This window comes from Canis lupus, chromosome 32 (assembly GCF_048164855.1).
Source record: "Canis lupus baileyi chromosome 32, mCanLup2.hap1, whole genome shotgun sequence".
Classification (NCBI taxonomy): Eukaryota; Metazoa; Chordata; class Mammalia; order Carnivora; family Canidae; genus Canis; species Canis lupus.
The window spans coordinates 39,326,445-39,343,037 of record NC_132869.1 but is presented as its reverse complement, the minus strand read 5'-3'; the positions used below and the strand labels follow the sequence as shown (position 1 = coordinate 39,343,037).

Sequence of the window (16,593 nt, the reverse complement as noted above, 5' to 3'; positions counted from 1 at the left end):
GCCCTTGGGTCTCCATAAGAGTTATCCAGAGGGGATACTGGGAATAAGGTATGAAGAAAGATGAAATTCCTGTGTAAGAAAAGGTGAAAAGAAATGGATATTGCTCTAAAAAAGAGCAGGGCAGCAAAAGGAGAGGACAAAGGAAAGAAAGGAGAAATAAAAGCCAAGGATTTATGACAAAAAGCTAGAGTCCAAGGAGCAAAAATTGCTGAGTAAATTTTGTTTTTGCTTTTTACCTTTTAAGGACAAGTTTACTGAACTACAATTTTAAGTTGTTGTGTTGCTGTAATGTTACTCTGTTTCCAGAACCTTTGGGAAAGTCAGCTTTACACTGAAGACTTGTTCAGTGATTCTTCTCCTAGATGAAATCCTTTATTACCATTTTTCTAAGACTGAGCTCATTCATGTTTTACCAATTCAGGTAGCCTTCCATTAAGCCCCTAGACTAAACTGGGCTGTGTCTTTTGTGTGCCATTAGAATTCCTGAAACCTATTTTTTTTTTACCCTTTATTCTTATTGTCTCTATCCCCCTCTAAAAGTGAACTACTTGTTAATGTTCAATAAATCTTTCACAAGTTTGTGATGAATGGATGATGGGAATATGAATATAAATACAAGAAAATGGAGGATACAGGTTTCCAAAGCAGCCAGTCTTTGGATACTTTCATGGTTTTAGACAAAATTTTAATAGAGGCAAAGTTAGTTTGTCTTATCAACTTCTTACTCTTTTAGTATGCCTCCCCCTGCCCTCCCCAGTAATCACCGCCTTTGTCCTAAACAAAAGCTCTCAAGATTCTCCTTACCGTCGTAGACTTTCACTTTGCAAAGACTCTTCTTTCTCCTCTCTCACCTGTCAAAGTATCTGCTTAGTTGTATTTGGTTATGTAATTATCTGATTGACATAAATAATACATATTAAAGGTATGACCAAAATCTTAACTATCCCCAGAGAATTTGTACTTTGAGGCAACATCTATTAATTCATATTTGCTGGGAGAAATATTTTTTAATGCTTTCTACCCTGTCCATCTTCTTCTCTCTCCTGGTTCCTTATCTAATGTTCCAGAAAGTCAAATATGTGGGATGGAGATGATATCATTTATTGAAATTACTTTTAAAGATGACAACATTAAGGGTCATAAAATTTGATTAACTAGCTAGAGGCACAGGCAGCCAGCGGTAGTACAGTACTCAACTGTTTAAGGAGTTAAGAATGGCTTCTCATGGTGAATTACTAATATTTCTAATAAAAAAAAACTAGCTTCTGGTTTCAAAGACCACAGTCCCTTCTGTGAAACTATTTAAGGACTCAATGAAATTCCCTCAGTCTCTATGGTACACTGTCTGGGTCCTTTTGCTTTGATTTTTTCCCCCTTCCTTTCCACCTCTTCTTAAGAGTTGAGAACAGTGAATTCACCTACATTTTAAAATGAGATGTCTAAATAAAAATTGAGTTGCCAAAAGTAGCTTGAAGGTAGATAACTGAATTTGGTTCCTCTGACTACACTAAGTTACCTGCTAAAATAATCTAGTGTTATCTGAGCCAACAGGAGCAATTTCTCCATTGTTTATCATTTGTGGCCATAGAAAGCACTAGAGGAAATCTCAGAGCCTACTTGGTCAATGAGGGATGTTGGGCCCCCAAAAGGTAAATGTTTGCCAAAAGTCAGCCTAATGAGTTAGGGAACTAAGGAACAAAAATGAGAGTTTGAATTTCCAAACTGGAAGCTCTTTCAAACCTGCTGAGAAGTTCCATGGTGGGGTCATGGAAATCAAGAAAAGTCTTGGTGGCCTGGGCATGTCATCTCTTGCCAGCCTCTCCCAGTCACAGCACACAACACTAACATGGAAACTTCCTTTAATGAGCTTTGCATTGCTTTCCTTATGATCCTTAAATTATTGATGCCTTTGCCGTAAACCATACAAGTGACTTGTATGGTTCACCCATAATATCAACTTGCTCAGGGAAGGAGGTGTGACCCAGGGGGGTTCCACAGAGTCATTCTACTACTACCTCAGAATTACTTCTGATACTCCTACCATACTTCTTACAGACCCAACAAAACATCTTTAGGCCCAAAGGGAAACCTTTCTGCTAGGCTTTTTTTTTTTTTTTCTAATATCTCTGCTCTGACTACCTTATATCTAAGATTAATTTTTTTGTCTTGTCATCCCCATTTTTCTCGGCTCACTCTTTGTCTTCATAATCCCTGACTTCAGTCATTCTGTTTTCATTAACCTCGAGGCTATTGCTTAACTTATCACCAGTCACACTCCCAATTATCTCCGCCTCCAGCCTTAGCTCTACTGTATCAATTGATTCTATCTCAGTATTGAACCTTGGAGTTGTTAAACCATCTCTTATTACTGATTCATTTCCTATCTCTGGCTCCATCTGGGTCGTTGACTCAGCCTGGACCTCTGGTTCAGTCTGAGTTTGTAGCACTTTTTGGGTTACTGACGTCTGAGTCACTGGCTCTGTCTGAGTCCCTACCTCTGCTTGAGTCCCTGTTATATGGACCCTTGGTTGTACCACTGAACCTGACTGCCTTTTTGGTTCCTGATTCATCCATGTAGAAACACCTTCATTTGTTTCAGTTAGCCCCAGTTGTACTGAGCCTATATTTCCTATCCTTGTTCTTGTTAAAGGGATCACAAGGAGATTTTGATCAGGAGGGGTAACCCGAGAACTTATGTGATTGAGTCCAGAGAGGAACCCTAGAGAAAAAAAGAAAAGATCAGGGTCAGCATTGTGGATTAGTAATAGATAAAATCTTAAGACATTAAACACCCCTGATGCACTGAACCTAATTATAATAGAATTTGATATACAATACATTTCTGAATACCCTGTTCATTATCTTTAGGAACCTGGGATTCAAAGCATTGATCCCAGCTTTTCTGCAGTACAGTGTTTCCCAAGGGGTATGTAAGCCAATTCATTGGGGCACAGGAAGAAAATAGTAGGGATTTTTTTCTGATATTTTTAGCAAATCTTATTTTCAGTTCTATTTTTGAGTATATTTTAAATGTAATGAATATATTAATGACAATATGTATACATATTTTATAAATAAACATATGTCTTTTTGGGAATGCTTGCTGAGAAGTGTTTTACTAACAGGGTGTGTGATGCAATGAATTGGAGACCACTGTTAATTAGTGAATAAAAATAATTGTATGACTTAGAAGAATGAAAGGAGAAGTGTTATAAAGGCCAAAATCCTGTGTTACCACTCTGCTTTATATTGGTAATATGACAGAGGAACATATGTCGCATGTTGAAGCTTTATTTTAGAGATCCATAAAGATGGAGAGACTATTGATATGATTAAAGGAGAGGGGAATTTAAGAACTGTTCTGAAAGGAATAGCTCAGTTAATGTCTTCGCCTTCTTGCTCTACTTCCTGAATCTTGCTCCAATCTATGTAGGAACAGGTATCATAAAAAAGATGTTTTAGGGCAGCCTGGGTGGCTCAGAAGTTTAGTGCCGCCTTCTGCCCAGGGCGTGATCCTGGAGACCCCAGATGGAGTCCCACATGGGGCTCCCTGCATGGAGCCTGCTTCTCCCTCTGCTCGTGTCTCTGCACCCCTCCCTCTGTGTCTCTCATGAATAAATAAAATTTAAAAAAAAAAAAGATGTTTTAGATCAATTAGAAGGACTTGCTCTTAAGAATTGTTCATTGACATGGAAATAACTCTTGTAGAGCCCTTCCAAATTATGATATTCTAATATGTTAAACAAAAAGAAAGCAAAAGAGAGAGCGTTGGGACCAACCATGTAGAAATGCCTTTTCTGTGCCTTCATTGTTTACAGGAGCATTAACTCACCAGCTATCATGTAGAAGACACTGCCCCACCAATTGAGGTGGTAGACTAACAGGAAATGGGGCTCCAAGATGTTCTTACTGTACAATTTCACTTGCATCAGGAACAAAATGAGGCAGAGGAATAGGCAGGTACCTGGGATCAGAATGTACGCTATCACTACTCATTATAACCCTCCTTCTGACATCCCTCCCGTTCCACCTTCTTCCCTCTCTTTGCACTTCCTTATCGCCCAAACCATCTCAATGATGTCATGGAGGCCTATTACACGCCAGTGGTCATGGGAATACCCCAATGGCAATCAACTAAGATGGGAGAGCAAAAGGCTTCTGCTTTGACTGGAATAAGATTTTCAGAGGGGAGCCTATAGAAAAGACCAATAGAACAGGTAGCTAGCTAGCTACACAGTAATTTTGGGGGTGCCAGAGGGCCTCCAGCCTATGATATCTCCTCTACTAGTCCATCAGATAACAACTCCTAGAGATGTTTCCATTGGGCTAAGCATAATCTCTTCAAGGTCCCCTCCTTAAGAGGCAGAGCCACATAAGGAGTAAAAGCTTATCAAAAGCTTTCTTCCTTTTGGGAGGAGACACCGTCCTGTGACAGCAGTATTCACGTGAGGCAGGGACAACTTAGTAAAATAAGTGAAAACGGCACAGAAAGAGAAGAAATACAAGAACTCCAGGGACAAACTTTTCCAACATCATCATGTACCTGAGATGAAAGAGAAGATGGACATGCCCAGATCTATGTAGTTTTTGTGTCCTGGCCCTTTGGTGAGAGAGATGCTGAGCCATATAATAATAATGAGGATGATGAGGGCAGAGATGAGAGAGAAGGCCCTGGAGAATTGGAGGTAATCTGCCAGGAAAAGCAGAAAAGGAGAAATTTGGCTGAAGCTTAGGTGACCTGCCCTTAAATAAGGGTAGACCGGGTCTAGGGAAGGGATTGAGGGACAAAGGGGGACAGTATTAGGGCATGTCTTACATGTAATGGAGTCAGAATAAGGAGCCGCCAAGTGGGTGGCTTCACAGGCACCAGTAAAGACCCTCTTTCCATCTCCTCATTGACATGTGGAATTCCTCTAACAAGGAAAGAAATTTTTTCCACAATGAGTGAAAAGTTGAAATTATAACTATAGCCTTGAGAGGTATATTATGAGGTAACTTTCATATTCAGGTGCAGATGACTAATATTTCTTTTTCCTAGGAGGTTCTGAGGGCAAAGGTAAGAAAAAGCAAAGGTTACTAGACATTAGCTTTCAATAATTAAGGATTTGTGGCTTTTAAGTCACTGGGGAAGTCTAGTCAAGGCAAACCTGGGTAAATCTCCTCTGTTCAGAGGAGTTATCCTCACATGCTTGTGAAAAGGGGAGGAAAGAAGGGGCACAATTGTGGGAAGGAGAAAGGGAGAGAGGTGAGCTGTGGAGGATCTGGGCAAATCTACCAAAGGAGGGGGTCTTGGATTGGAAGGCACTCACAGGGTGCCCTTGGCACATGGCTCCAGCAGAGATCATGGTGACACACGGTCCAGAGCCCTGCAAAGAACCTCTTCTTGTCTTTTATTACAATGAACTTCACCCAACGCAAAGGGGACAAGCAGATCAGCAGGACAAAGATGAAGCCCAAGAGGCCAGCACAGAACATGCGAATGTAGTTTCGAGTCTTCTCCAGAAGCTCTAGCTGGTATGGTGACAGAGAAGAGAAGTGGTGCATACGGTAGGGGAGAATTGGCTGTGATAGGGAAGGGAGGAGGACATCATGAAAGGAATGTCATCTCAGGCATCTCCATCTCCACTCACAGAAAAGACAACCCCTGGGTCCTCTACTGGGTGGGAACTCCTCCTCCCTCCATGCTTCAGATTCTTTTTCTCCTCTGGCTCTAGAGTCTCCCACAACCCTTAAAATATATCCCTTTTTAACCTGTCCCCAGTTAAATTAAAAAAGATGGAGTGATCTTTGCCTCTCCTACCTTGTAATTTCCCCATGCCATAGACGAGCTACTTCCTGCCAAAGGACCCCACCACTACCTAGCCTACAAAAGGCTTCCTCACCCTGTATGTTGGGTAACCCAGGATGCCAGAATTGTAAATACTGTGGAAGGCCATGGCATTTCTTTCCCTTCTTTCCAACCCAGTTTCTGGCTCACTGCTTTTCTCAACTGCCATAGAACCTAACACACCTTCCTACCCCTCCCCCACCGTAGGAAACAGAACTAACAGGAAGTGTACAGTGTCTCTGTCTCATTTGCTCAATCTGGTCCAATCCCTTTCTCCTATCCAGGTGCTTGTCGAGCTCCAGACACCTATGGCAAACTGCCCGCCAAACCCAGGTGTCTCACAGACACATCACACTCAAGAGGTCATTGAGAAATGCAGGCATCTTTTCTCTTCATCCTACCCTCCTTCTTGTGCCCTTATCTCTTGCCAGTTAATCCAACATGTCCTGACAATACCAACTCTTTTTTTAAAAAGATTTTATTTATTTATTCATGATAGACATGGAGAGAGAGGCAGAGACACAGGCAGAGGAAGAAGCAGGCTCCATGCAGGAAGCCGGATGCGGGACTCAATCCTGGGACTCCAGGATCACACCCTGGGCCAAAGGCAGGCGCTAAACTGCTGAGCCACCCAGGGATCTCCCAATACCAACTCTTTAATGTTCTCAAGCCCATCTTGTGTTTCTGTTTCTTCTTTCTTAGAACATCTTGTTGTCATCTCTGTTCTAGGTTGCTATAACAGCTTTTTACCTCGTACCTCTGCTACAAGACTTCATTTTATTCTCGACAAAATTGCCTCTAAAATGCACATCTGGGGGCAGTGCAGGTGGCCCAGCGGTTTAGCGCCGCCTTCAGCCCAGGGCGTGATCCTGGAGACCCAGGATGGAGTCCCACGTCAGGCTTCCTGCATGGAGCCTCCTTCTCCCTCTGCCTGTGTCTCTGCCTCTCTGTGTGTGTGTGTGTGTCTCTCATGAATAAATAAATAAAATCTTTTTTTTAAATGCACATCTGATGTGTCTTTCCTATCCTTAAAATGCTCTGATGGCACCCCGCTGCTATGAGGTAAGATCCTAACTTGTTAGCATGAATTGATTAAACCCAGGAAGATCACGTTTCTGCTTGCTATCCAATTTCATTCAATCACCTCCTCTGTGCCAGGTGTGGTAGTAGGTATGAGGGTGCAGCGATGTGTTGGGTATCTTTCACACGTCCCTTTGGATCCCCCTCTACATCCTTGTTCAAACAGGCTGACTGATATGGACTACATCAATGGGTTCCCTTGCCATCCAGTTTCTGATTAGATTCAACTAATGGCAGGCATGGGCAGAAGTTTGGGTGTCCAGAGATCTGTGTGTTTATTCATTGGTTCTTTCCTTGCCAGATTACTGAGGTTTGTCTGCGTTCTTTTACCTAAAGTAGAGTTCCTCACAGGCAGCCTTCTCCATAAAGCCACCTTTTTTTGTTCTGTTAACTGCTCCTTCTACTTAAGTGATGAGGCTTAGGAATGGTAATAACTCTTCACTGATGGTTTCCCCAAATCCTTTTCAGTTCAAAGAGGACTTTATATAAATAGTCTCTTAACTCTCCCAGATTAACTTGTTTGAGCAAGCCATCTGTTTCCTGCTGAACATGGTCCTTATTTTCATGAAGTAGAAAGTCTAGTGACATTTAGGCTCATTCTCTCCCTCCACGTTCCCTTGTGCTCTCAACAACGTTATCTTTCTTGCAGTTGTAAGAAAACCCACCTTGGTTGTTCCTTTGCACATGGTGCAAAGGTACCTACCTTGCACATAGTATCTGTCACATTTCCCATTTTATTTTTGTCTGGCTTAACATTAGTCAAGATTCATTTCAATCTAACCTTTTGGGGAAGCCTTCTCTCAATTCAGCTCTCAGTCCCGATTTTGTGCTCCTGCAGCACTCTGTGCTTACTTCTTTCATAACCTTTATACATAGTATTATAATTGTCATCTATTTCCTTTTGGTCTGTGAACTTCAGCAGCAAGGACTTATCCTATTCAGTTGTATATACTTGATACCTAGCACAGTGCTTGTAACATAATAATGATTCAGGAAATGCTTATTGATTGAGTGAAAATTTTAAAAGATTTTAAAAAAAGAAAGAGTGGACTTTTAGTTTCTAGTTTAGCATGCAAGGGGCTTGGAGGTGATCACTCCATTATAACAAAAAGTAGAAAGCTAAACAAACTGAAAAATTAACAACTCTTCTTAGGTTCATCAGGGAAATGAAATTGCAAGGCAAAATGTGGCTCTCAAAATTGGAGAGATGGAAAGATAAATACAGAGAATCACAGCTTAACAGAGCACAAATCCCTGCAGGAACCAGAACAAGGATAGGTAAATCTGAATTGTAATTGATGAATTGCTGGAGGTTCAGTGTGGATAAGTCTAAGAGATTACAAACTCTTAAGGTATCCAATCTTAGGGAGGTCCATACACTTTAGTGAATTTTACCCCCAGCAGCTTGACCAGGTTTTCACAGTAAATATTAAGGAAAAAGTCCTCTTACACTTCTGGCAAAGGAGGAGAAAGGGAACCATTTTTTTTTTTAAAGGGAACCATTTTGCAACATGTCAAAACATTTCCTCCTCTTCCTCTTCCTCCTCCTCCTTCTAAAGATTTTATTTGTTTATCCAGGAGAGATACAGAGAGAGAGGCAGAGACATAGGTAGAGGGAGAAGCAGGCACCCCATAGGGAACCCGATATGGGAATTGATCCCACAACTCCAGGACCACACCCTGAGCCGAAGCCAGATGCTCAACCACTGAGCCACCCAGGCATCCCATGTTCTATTCTTCCCTGAAGAGAAGGGAAGGCCTTCACTGAAGAGAAACTATCTTACCAACACCTAATCTATTGGAGTTTTAACAGAGCTTAACCAATCTGGGAAAAGGAAATACTCAGCTCCAGCTTGCTCTAACCTTTCATGGGGGGTGGGGAATGGAAACACCCAACTCCAGCCCACTCTGCCATTCTGTCCCACTTAAGGAGGGGGAACTAAGTAGCACTTGTGAATTTCACAGAAACTTTTCTACTAAGATTAGGAACGAGAAGAGAATGTCCCCTCTCACCACTCATTTTCAACATCATACTGGAGTGCAATAAAGACAAGACAAGACAAGACAAGACAAGAAACATTTGGGTATAAAAGTTGGGAAGGAGGGATGCCTGGGTGGCTCAGCAGTTAAGTGTCTGCCTCTGCCTGAGGTTGTGATCACGAGGTCTCAGGATCAAGCCCTGCATCCGGCTCCCCAGAGGGAGCCTGCTTCTCTTCTGCCTATGTCTCTACTTTTATCTCTGTGTGTCTCTCATGAATAAATAAAATCTTTAAAAAAGAAAGCTGGGAAAGAAGAAATAAAGCTGTCATTGTTTACAAATTACATGATTGTGTAGAAAGTCCAAATGAATTGACAACAGTAAAAATTCTGGAAACAAGAAGTGATTATAACAAGGTTGCAGGATATAAAGTTAATATACAAAAGTCAGTCATTTTCTGGGGTGCCTGGCTAGCTCAGTTAGTAGAGCATGCAACTCTTTATCTTGGGGTTGTGAATTCGAGCCCCATGCTGAGTGTAGAGATTACTTTTTCAAAAAGTCAATCATTTCCCCATAGACCAGTAATGAATAAGTAGAATTCGAAGTTAAAAGGATAATATCATTTCCTCCAAAATGAAATACTTTGTTTTGAAGCTAACAAAATATGTACGAGATCTATATTAGGAAAAATACAAAATTCTGATAAAAGAAAACAAAGAATTCAATGAATGGCAAGGGGTTTACTGATCTTATTAATTTTTTCAAAGAAGGGATCCCTGGGTGGCGCAGTGGTTTAGCGCCTGCCTTTGGCCCAGGGCGCGATCCTGGAGATCCGGGATCGAATCCCACGTCAGGCTCCCGGTGCATGGAGCCTGCTTCTCCCTCTGCCTGTGTCTCTGCCTCTCTCTCTCTCACTGTGTGCCTATCATAAAAAAAATTTAAAAAAAAATTTTTTTTCAAAGAAGCAGCTCCTAGTTCTGTTGATCTGTTCTACTGTTCTTTTGGTTTCTATTTCACCAATTTCTGCTCTAATCTTTATTATTTCTCTTCTGCTAGATCTGGCTATACTTGTTCTTTTCCACCTCCTTTAGGTGTAAGGTTAGCTTGTGTATTTGAAACTTTTTTTGTTTCTTGAGAAAGGCCTGTATTACTATATACTTCCCTCTTAAGACCGCCTTTGCTGCATCCCAAAGGTTCTGAACTATTGTGTCTTCATTTTCATTTGCTTCCATGAATTTTTTAAATTCTTTAATATCCCAGTTGACCCATTCTTTCTTTAGTAGAATATTCTTTAACCTCCAAATATTTGAGTTCCTTCCAAATTTCCTCTTGTGATTGAGTTCAAGTTTCAAAACATTGTAGTCTGAAAATATTCAGGGAATGATCCCAATCTTTTGGTACTGGTTGAGGCCTGATTTGTGACCCAGATGTGATCTATTCTGGAGACTTCCATGTGCACTCGAGAAGAATTTGTATTCTGTTGCTTTAAGACAAAATGCTCTGAATATATTTGCTAAGTCCATCTGGTCCAGTGTGTCATTCAAAGTCCTTGTTTCCTTGTTGATCTTCTGCTTAGATGATTGATAAACCCCTAGCCAGACTATCAAAAAGAAAAGAAAAGACCCAAATGAATAAAATCATGAATCACAACCAACATAAAAGAAATACATATAATTATAAGAACATATGAGCAACTATATGCCAACAAATTAGGCACTCTGGAAGAAATGGATGCATTGCTAGAAATTGATAAACTCCAAAACTGAAACAAGAATAGAAAACCTGAATAGACCCATAACCAGCAAGGAAATTGAAGCAGTAATTAAAAAAAATCCCAACAAATAAGAGTCCAGGGCCAGATGGCTTCCAAGAGGAATTCTACCAAACATTTAAAGAATTAATACCAAAAAATAAAAAATAAAAATAAAAAAATAAAGAATTAATACCTATTCTTCTTAAACTGTTCCAAAAAATAGAAATGGAAGGAAAACTTCCAAACTCTTTCCATGAGGCTAGCATTACCTTGATCCCAAAACCAGACAAAGACTCTACCAAAAAGGAGAATCCCTGATGAACATGGATGCTAAAATCCTCACCAAGATACTAGCCAATGGATCCAACAGTGCATTAAAAGGATTATTCGCCATAACCAAATGGGATTTATTCTTAGGCTAACAGAGTGGTTCAGCATCCGCAAGTCAATCAGTGTGATCTGTCATCAATAACAGAAAGGACAAGAACCATATGATCTCAATTGATGCAGAAAAAACACTTGACAAAATACAGCATCCTTTTTTGATTAAAACTCTCCACAATGTAGGGATAGAGGAAACATACCTCAATATCATGAAAGCCATCCGTAAAAGCCCACAGTGAATACAATTGTCAGTGGAGAAAAACTAACAACTTTTCCCCTAAGGTCAGGAACACTGCAGAGATGTCCACTATCACCATTATTGTGAAACACAGAAGTCCAATCTTAGCAGACAACAAAAAAGAAATAAAAGGCATCCAAATTGGCAAAGAAGAAGTCAAACTCTCATCTTTGCAGATGACATGATATTTTACGTGGAGAACCCAAAAGACTTCACCCAAAAGTTGCTACACCTTGTACAGGACTTCAGCAAAGTGGCAGGATTTGAAATCAATGCATAGAGACAGTTGCATTTCTACACACTAACAATGAGAGGAAAGAGAAATTAAGGAATCGATCCCATTTACGAGGGCACCAAAAACCATAGGATACCTAGGAATAGGCTTAACCAAAAGAGGTAAAGAATCTGTATTCTGAAAATTACAGGACACTTATGAAAGAAATCGAGGAAGACACAAAAAAATGGAAAAACGTTCTATGCTCATGGATTGGAAGAACAAGTATTGTTAAAATGTCTATGCTACCCAAAGCAATCTACACATTCAATCTCTATCAAAATACCATTGACATTTTTTACAGAGCTGGAACAAATAACCATAAAATCTATATGGAACCAGAAAAGACTCCGAATAGCCAGAGGAATGTTGAAAACGAAAACTGAAGCTAGAAGCATCACAATTCTGGACTTTGAGCTATACTACAAAGCTGGTTGATAGTATGATAGTAGCACAAAAACAGACACATAGATCAATGGAAGAGAATAGAGAACCCAGATATGGACCCTCAAATCTATGGTCAGCTAATCTCCAACAAAGGAGAAAAGAATATCCACTGGAAAAAAGACAATCTCTTCAATAAATGGTGCTGGGAAAATTGGACAGCCACATGCCGAAGAATGAAACTCGATCATTTCCTTTCACCATACACAAAAATAGACTCAAAATGGATGAAAGACCTAAATGTGAGACTGGAATTCATCAAAATCTAGAGAACACAGGCAGCAACCTATTTGATCTTGGCTTCAGGGACTTCTTGCTAGACATGCCTCCAAAGACAAGGGAAATGAAGACAAAAATGAACTATTGGGACTTCATCAAGATAAAAAGCTTTTGTACAGCAAAGGAAACAGTCAACAAAACCAAAAGACAACTGACAGAATGAGAAAATATTTGCAAATGTCTTATCAGATAAAGGGCTAGTATCCAAAATCTATAAAGAGCTTACCAAACTCAACACCCAAAAAACAAAAAACCCAGCCAAGAAATGGGCAGAAGACATGAACAGATATTTCTCCAAAGAAGACCTACAATGGCCAACAGATGTATAAGTAAATGCTCAACATCACTTGGCATCAGGGAAATACAAATCAAAATCATAATAAGATACCACCTCACACCAGTCAGAATGGCTAAAATTAACTAGTCAGGAAATGGCAGATGTTGGCGAGAATGCAGAGAAAGGGGAATCCTCTTACATTGTTGGTGGGAATGCAAGCTGGTGCAGCCACTCTGGAAAACAGTATGGAAGTTGCTCTGAAAGTTGAAAATAGAGCTACCCTATGACCCAGCAATTGCACTATTTACCCCAAAGATACAAACACAGTGATCCAAACATGTACCTGCACCCCGATGTTTATAGCAGCAATGTCCGCAATAGCCAAACTATGGAAAGAGCCCAGATGGCCATCGACACATGAATCAATAAGATGTGAGATACACACACACACACACACACACACACAATGGACTACTACTCAGCCATCAAAAAAGTAAAATCTTGCCATTTCCAATGATGTGGATAGAACTAGAAGATATTATGCTAAGCAAAATAAATCATTCAGAGAAATAATTATCATATGATCTCACTCATATATGGAATTTAAGAAACAAAACAGAGGATCATAGGGGAAGAGAGGAAAAAATAAAGCAAGATTAAATCAGAGAGGGAGACAAACCATAAGACTCTTAGTTATAGGAAACAAACAGGGTTGTTGGAGGGGAGCTGGGTGGGAGGGATGGGGTAACTGGATGATGGATATTAAGGAAGGCACGTGATGTAATGAGTACCGAGTATTATATAAGAGTGGTGAATTGCTGACCTCTACCTCTGAGACGAATAATACATCATATGTTAATTAATTGAATTTAAAAAATAAATGTAAAATATAAAAATAGCTAAAACTTAAAGAGGAAAATAAGATGATTCAGGTGTCATAATGATCAGAAAATGACTTTAAAGGAGCCATTATAAATTTTTATAAGGGCAGGGGATCCCTGGGTGGCTCAGCTGTTTAGCGCCTGCCTTTGGCCCAGGGCTTGACCCTGGAGTCCCGGGATCGAGTCCGACGTTGGGCTCCCGGCATGGAGCCTGCTTCTCTCTCTCTCTCTCTATGTCTATTATGAATAAATAAATAAAATATTTTTTTAAATTTTTATAAGGGCTGAAGGATGCCTGGATGGCTCAGTGGTTGAGCATCTGCCTTTGGCTCAGGTCATGATCCCTGAGTCCTGGGATCGAGTCCCACATTGGGCTCCCCACATGGAGCCTGCCTCTCCCCTGCCTGTGTCTCTGCCTCTCTCTCTGTGTCCCTGATGAATAAATAAATGAAATCTTTAAAAAATAAATTAATAATAAATAATAAAGATTTATTAATAAATCTTATACATTTTATAAGGACTGAAAAGAAGATAAATCCATAATGAATGAGCAGATATGGGATCTCAACAAAGATAGAGAAAATATTTTTAAAAACTAAGTGGAAATTCTGGATCTGAAAAATACAATAACTACAATGAAAAATTCACAACGGACTTAATAGCAAATTGGACGCAGTTGGATAAAGAGTCAGTGAGGGATCCCCAGGTGGCGCAGCGGTTTGGCGCCTGCCTTTGGCCCAGGGCGCGATCCTGGAGACCCGGGATCGAATTCCATGTCGGGCTCCCGGTGCATGGAGCCTGCTTCTCCCTCTGCCTATGTCTCTGTCTCTGTCTCTGTCTCTCTCTCTCTCTGTGACTATCATTAAGAAATTTTAAAAAGAGTCAGTGAACTTGAATATAAGTTAATGAAAATTGACCAATTTGAAGAACTGAGAGAAAAAAATTGACGAAAAATGAACAATGTCAAATTCCAACTGGACAAAAAAAGGTGAAATTGGAGTCCTGGAAAAAGTGAGAATGGGGAGAAAAATAGCAGCTGCAAACTTACCAAATTTTACAAATGATTCTGATGTATGAATCTGAAAACCTTAAAGAAATAAAAAAAAAGCACATCATAAATTGCTGAATCCAAAGATAAAATCTTGAAAGCAGCCGGAGTAAAGCTACATGTGAGAGAACAATGATCTACATCTGATCTCTCATCAGAAATAACGTGAGCCTAGGGGTGCCTGGATGGCTCAGTTGATTAAACATCTGACTTCAGCTCAGCTCATGATTCCCGGGGTCCTGGGATCGAGCCCCACATCGGGCTCCCTGCCATGGAGGAGCCTGCTTTTCCCTCTGCTCATGCTCTCTCTCGCTCTTTCTCTCAAATAAATAAATAAAATCTTAAAAAAAAAAAAGAAATAATGGGAGCCTAGATGACAATTGAATGACTTTTTCAAATATTTATAGTTAACACATATCATTCTCTTAATTTAGTTTTAAATAAATACAGCTGTGGGTTTTTATGGTAGCAATTCTTTTACAGTTCTAGATATTTTGTCATTTCCGTTTCGATTCCTTCTTTACTCATAATTTTTTTTAAGGAGCATTTTTTAGATAGTATGTAGAGAATTTTTAAAAATTATTATTCTTATTGAATTCTAATTTAATGTCATTGTAGTCAGGAAACACGGACTGACTTGACTGATAGACTTTTAAAATTGTTGAAATTTTCTCTCAGACATATTATTTTGGTCAATTTTTGCAAATACTCCAGATATATCTGAAAATATTTTCTCTATTTGTTGAGTATACTATCTAGATTTTTAATTTATTGATTTTTTTATTTTAATGACTACTATATTTTTCATTTCTATTATTTCTAATGGGTTCTTTTTCATTTCATTTTTATTTGAGCATTCATTTTTTGTTTTATTTACATCTATTTTTGTCTCATAGTTTGGGGTCTTTTTTATAATCTATCATTCTATCATATATTTCTTCCTGTATCCTAAGAATATTTAAAGTCTAGCATACTAAACTACAGATTAGTCTGAAATGAATTCATATTCTGATTGTTGACTTCGAATTTTTTTGTGAACATTTCTTTATATGTTTGGAATTCTTATTTGCAGGCACAAAAAAATTTTTGTCGCCTTTTTTGTTTTTTTCTTTCCCTTTATGCTCATACCATCCAATGGTTTTGGGATTTCCTTCCTTTGGCCATGTGCCCCAATCCACAGTCAGGTCTCATAATATGGTATTTCAGATTTTCCATTCTGCTATGTTGTCGGGAATATCACAGACCTGGTTAATGAACCAACGGGCTGCTTGGTTAAGCAAGGTTGTATTTGTGTCCTCTTACCTCTTCAAGGATGTGGTTCCAAGTAAACTGTAACCCCAGTTAGAGCTTGATGGCTTTCCATAAGTCCCCAGTTTGAGCCATGAACCCACCTCTAGTCTGTGTCTCAAGAAGTACTTTAACTCTTTTCAGTCTGTGGGAGCTATCTTCCTATTCACTCCCACCTCCTTTTGGACTTAGAGCCCATTAAATCTATGCCTGAACTCAAATCGCAACCTTGTATTTTGGTCATTTTTCTGGTCTGTGAAAATGCTTGATTTGTTTTGACCTGGCTATACTTCTCAATCTTGCATCTCTCTCCCTCCCTCCCTCTTCCAGCTTCTCTCTCTCTCTCTCTTTCTCTCTCTCTCTCCCCTCTACTTCACCTATCATGCAATGAATGTATTTGGAGCAGAGGGAAGGTATCTAAGGATGATTTACTGACATATCTTATTGGAAATTCACTTAGGCTTTTAAAGGAATTCTCTCCAAGCAAAAAGAGAAGAAAAGAGTGCATTCAGCTTCTAAAGGAGCAATGAAAGGATGTCTCTTATAAGATCATTCCTGCTAGCAAAGTAGAAAACTTTGTTATAATTACTATCCATTTTCTCCTAATAACCCAGGCCTTTATGGTTACTTTCTTATAATCTAGCATCTTCCACTCTCACTCAGACCTACTTCCTTCTTATCCCACTTAAAACTTCTACTCCCTGAAGAGTCATCAGTACTTAGCTGCCTGTCAGTCCTACAACTAAAATATTCAAACTGAATTATAAAGCTTGTGACCTCAATGAGCCCTTCATTAGTCATTGTGTGAGGGTATACCTAGTGTGTGAGAGGTGTGGGAGGAAG

At 39.7% G+C, this 16,593-nt stretch overlaps 1 protein-coding gene across 6 annotated transcripts; it reads right to left on the bottom strand.

The window, feature by feature from the left end:
- Positions 1–480: 480 nt before the first annotated feature.
- LOC140623243 (transmembrane protein 202-like) lies at positions 481–6,040 on the bottom strand. 6 transcript variants are annotated; one of them, XR_012022916.1, is made up of 6 exons: positions 5,883–6,040; positions 5,310–5,562; positions 4,817–4,911; positions 4,544–4,690; positions 3,833–3,964; positions 481–2,719 (listed from the first exon to the last, which is right to left on the bottom strand). XR_012022916.1 is itself a non-coding variant. In XM_072809517.1 (5 exons), the coding sequence occupies exons 1-5, from the start codon at positions 5,994–5,996 to the stop codon at positions 2,190–2,192; spliced, it is 1,176 nt and encodes a 391-aa protein (XP_072665618.1). In that variant the 5' UTR covers positions 5,997–6,039; the 3' UTR covers positions 481–2,189. The 6 variants fall into 6 exon arrangements, 3 of the variants coding, with proteins under 3 accessions (XP_072665618.1, XP_072665619.1, XP_072665620.1); XR_012022917.1 differs by lacking the exon at positions 5,310–5,562 and having other exon boundaries at positions 4,817–4,913; positions 5,883–5,980; XM_072809517.1 differs by lacking the exon at positions 4,817–4,911 and having other exon boundaries at positions 5,883–6,039.
- Positions 6,041–16,593: the final 10,553 nt, after the last annotated feature.

Excerpts from the sequence above, each read along its gene's own strand:
- LOC140623243 (XM_072809517.1), bottom strand. The coding sequence starts at position 5,996 with ATGGCAGTTGAGAAAAGCAGTGAGCCAGAAACTGGGTTGGAAAGAAGG. Across the intron at positions 5,563-5,882 it reads TGGGTTACCCAACATACAGG|CCAATTCTCCCCTACCGTAT; the intron begins GTGAGGAAGCCT and ends TCCCTATCACAG. Across the intron at positions 3,965-4,543 it reads CATCTTCTCTTTCATCTCAG|GTACCTGCCTATTCCTCTGC; the intron begins GTACATGATGAT and ends TTCTGATCCCAG.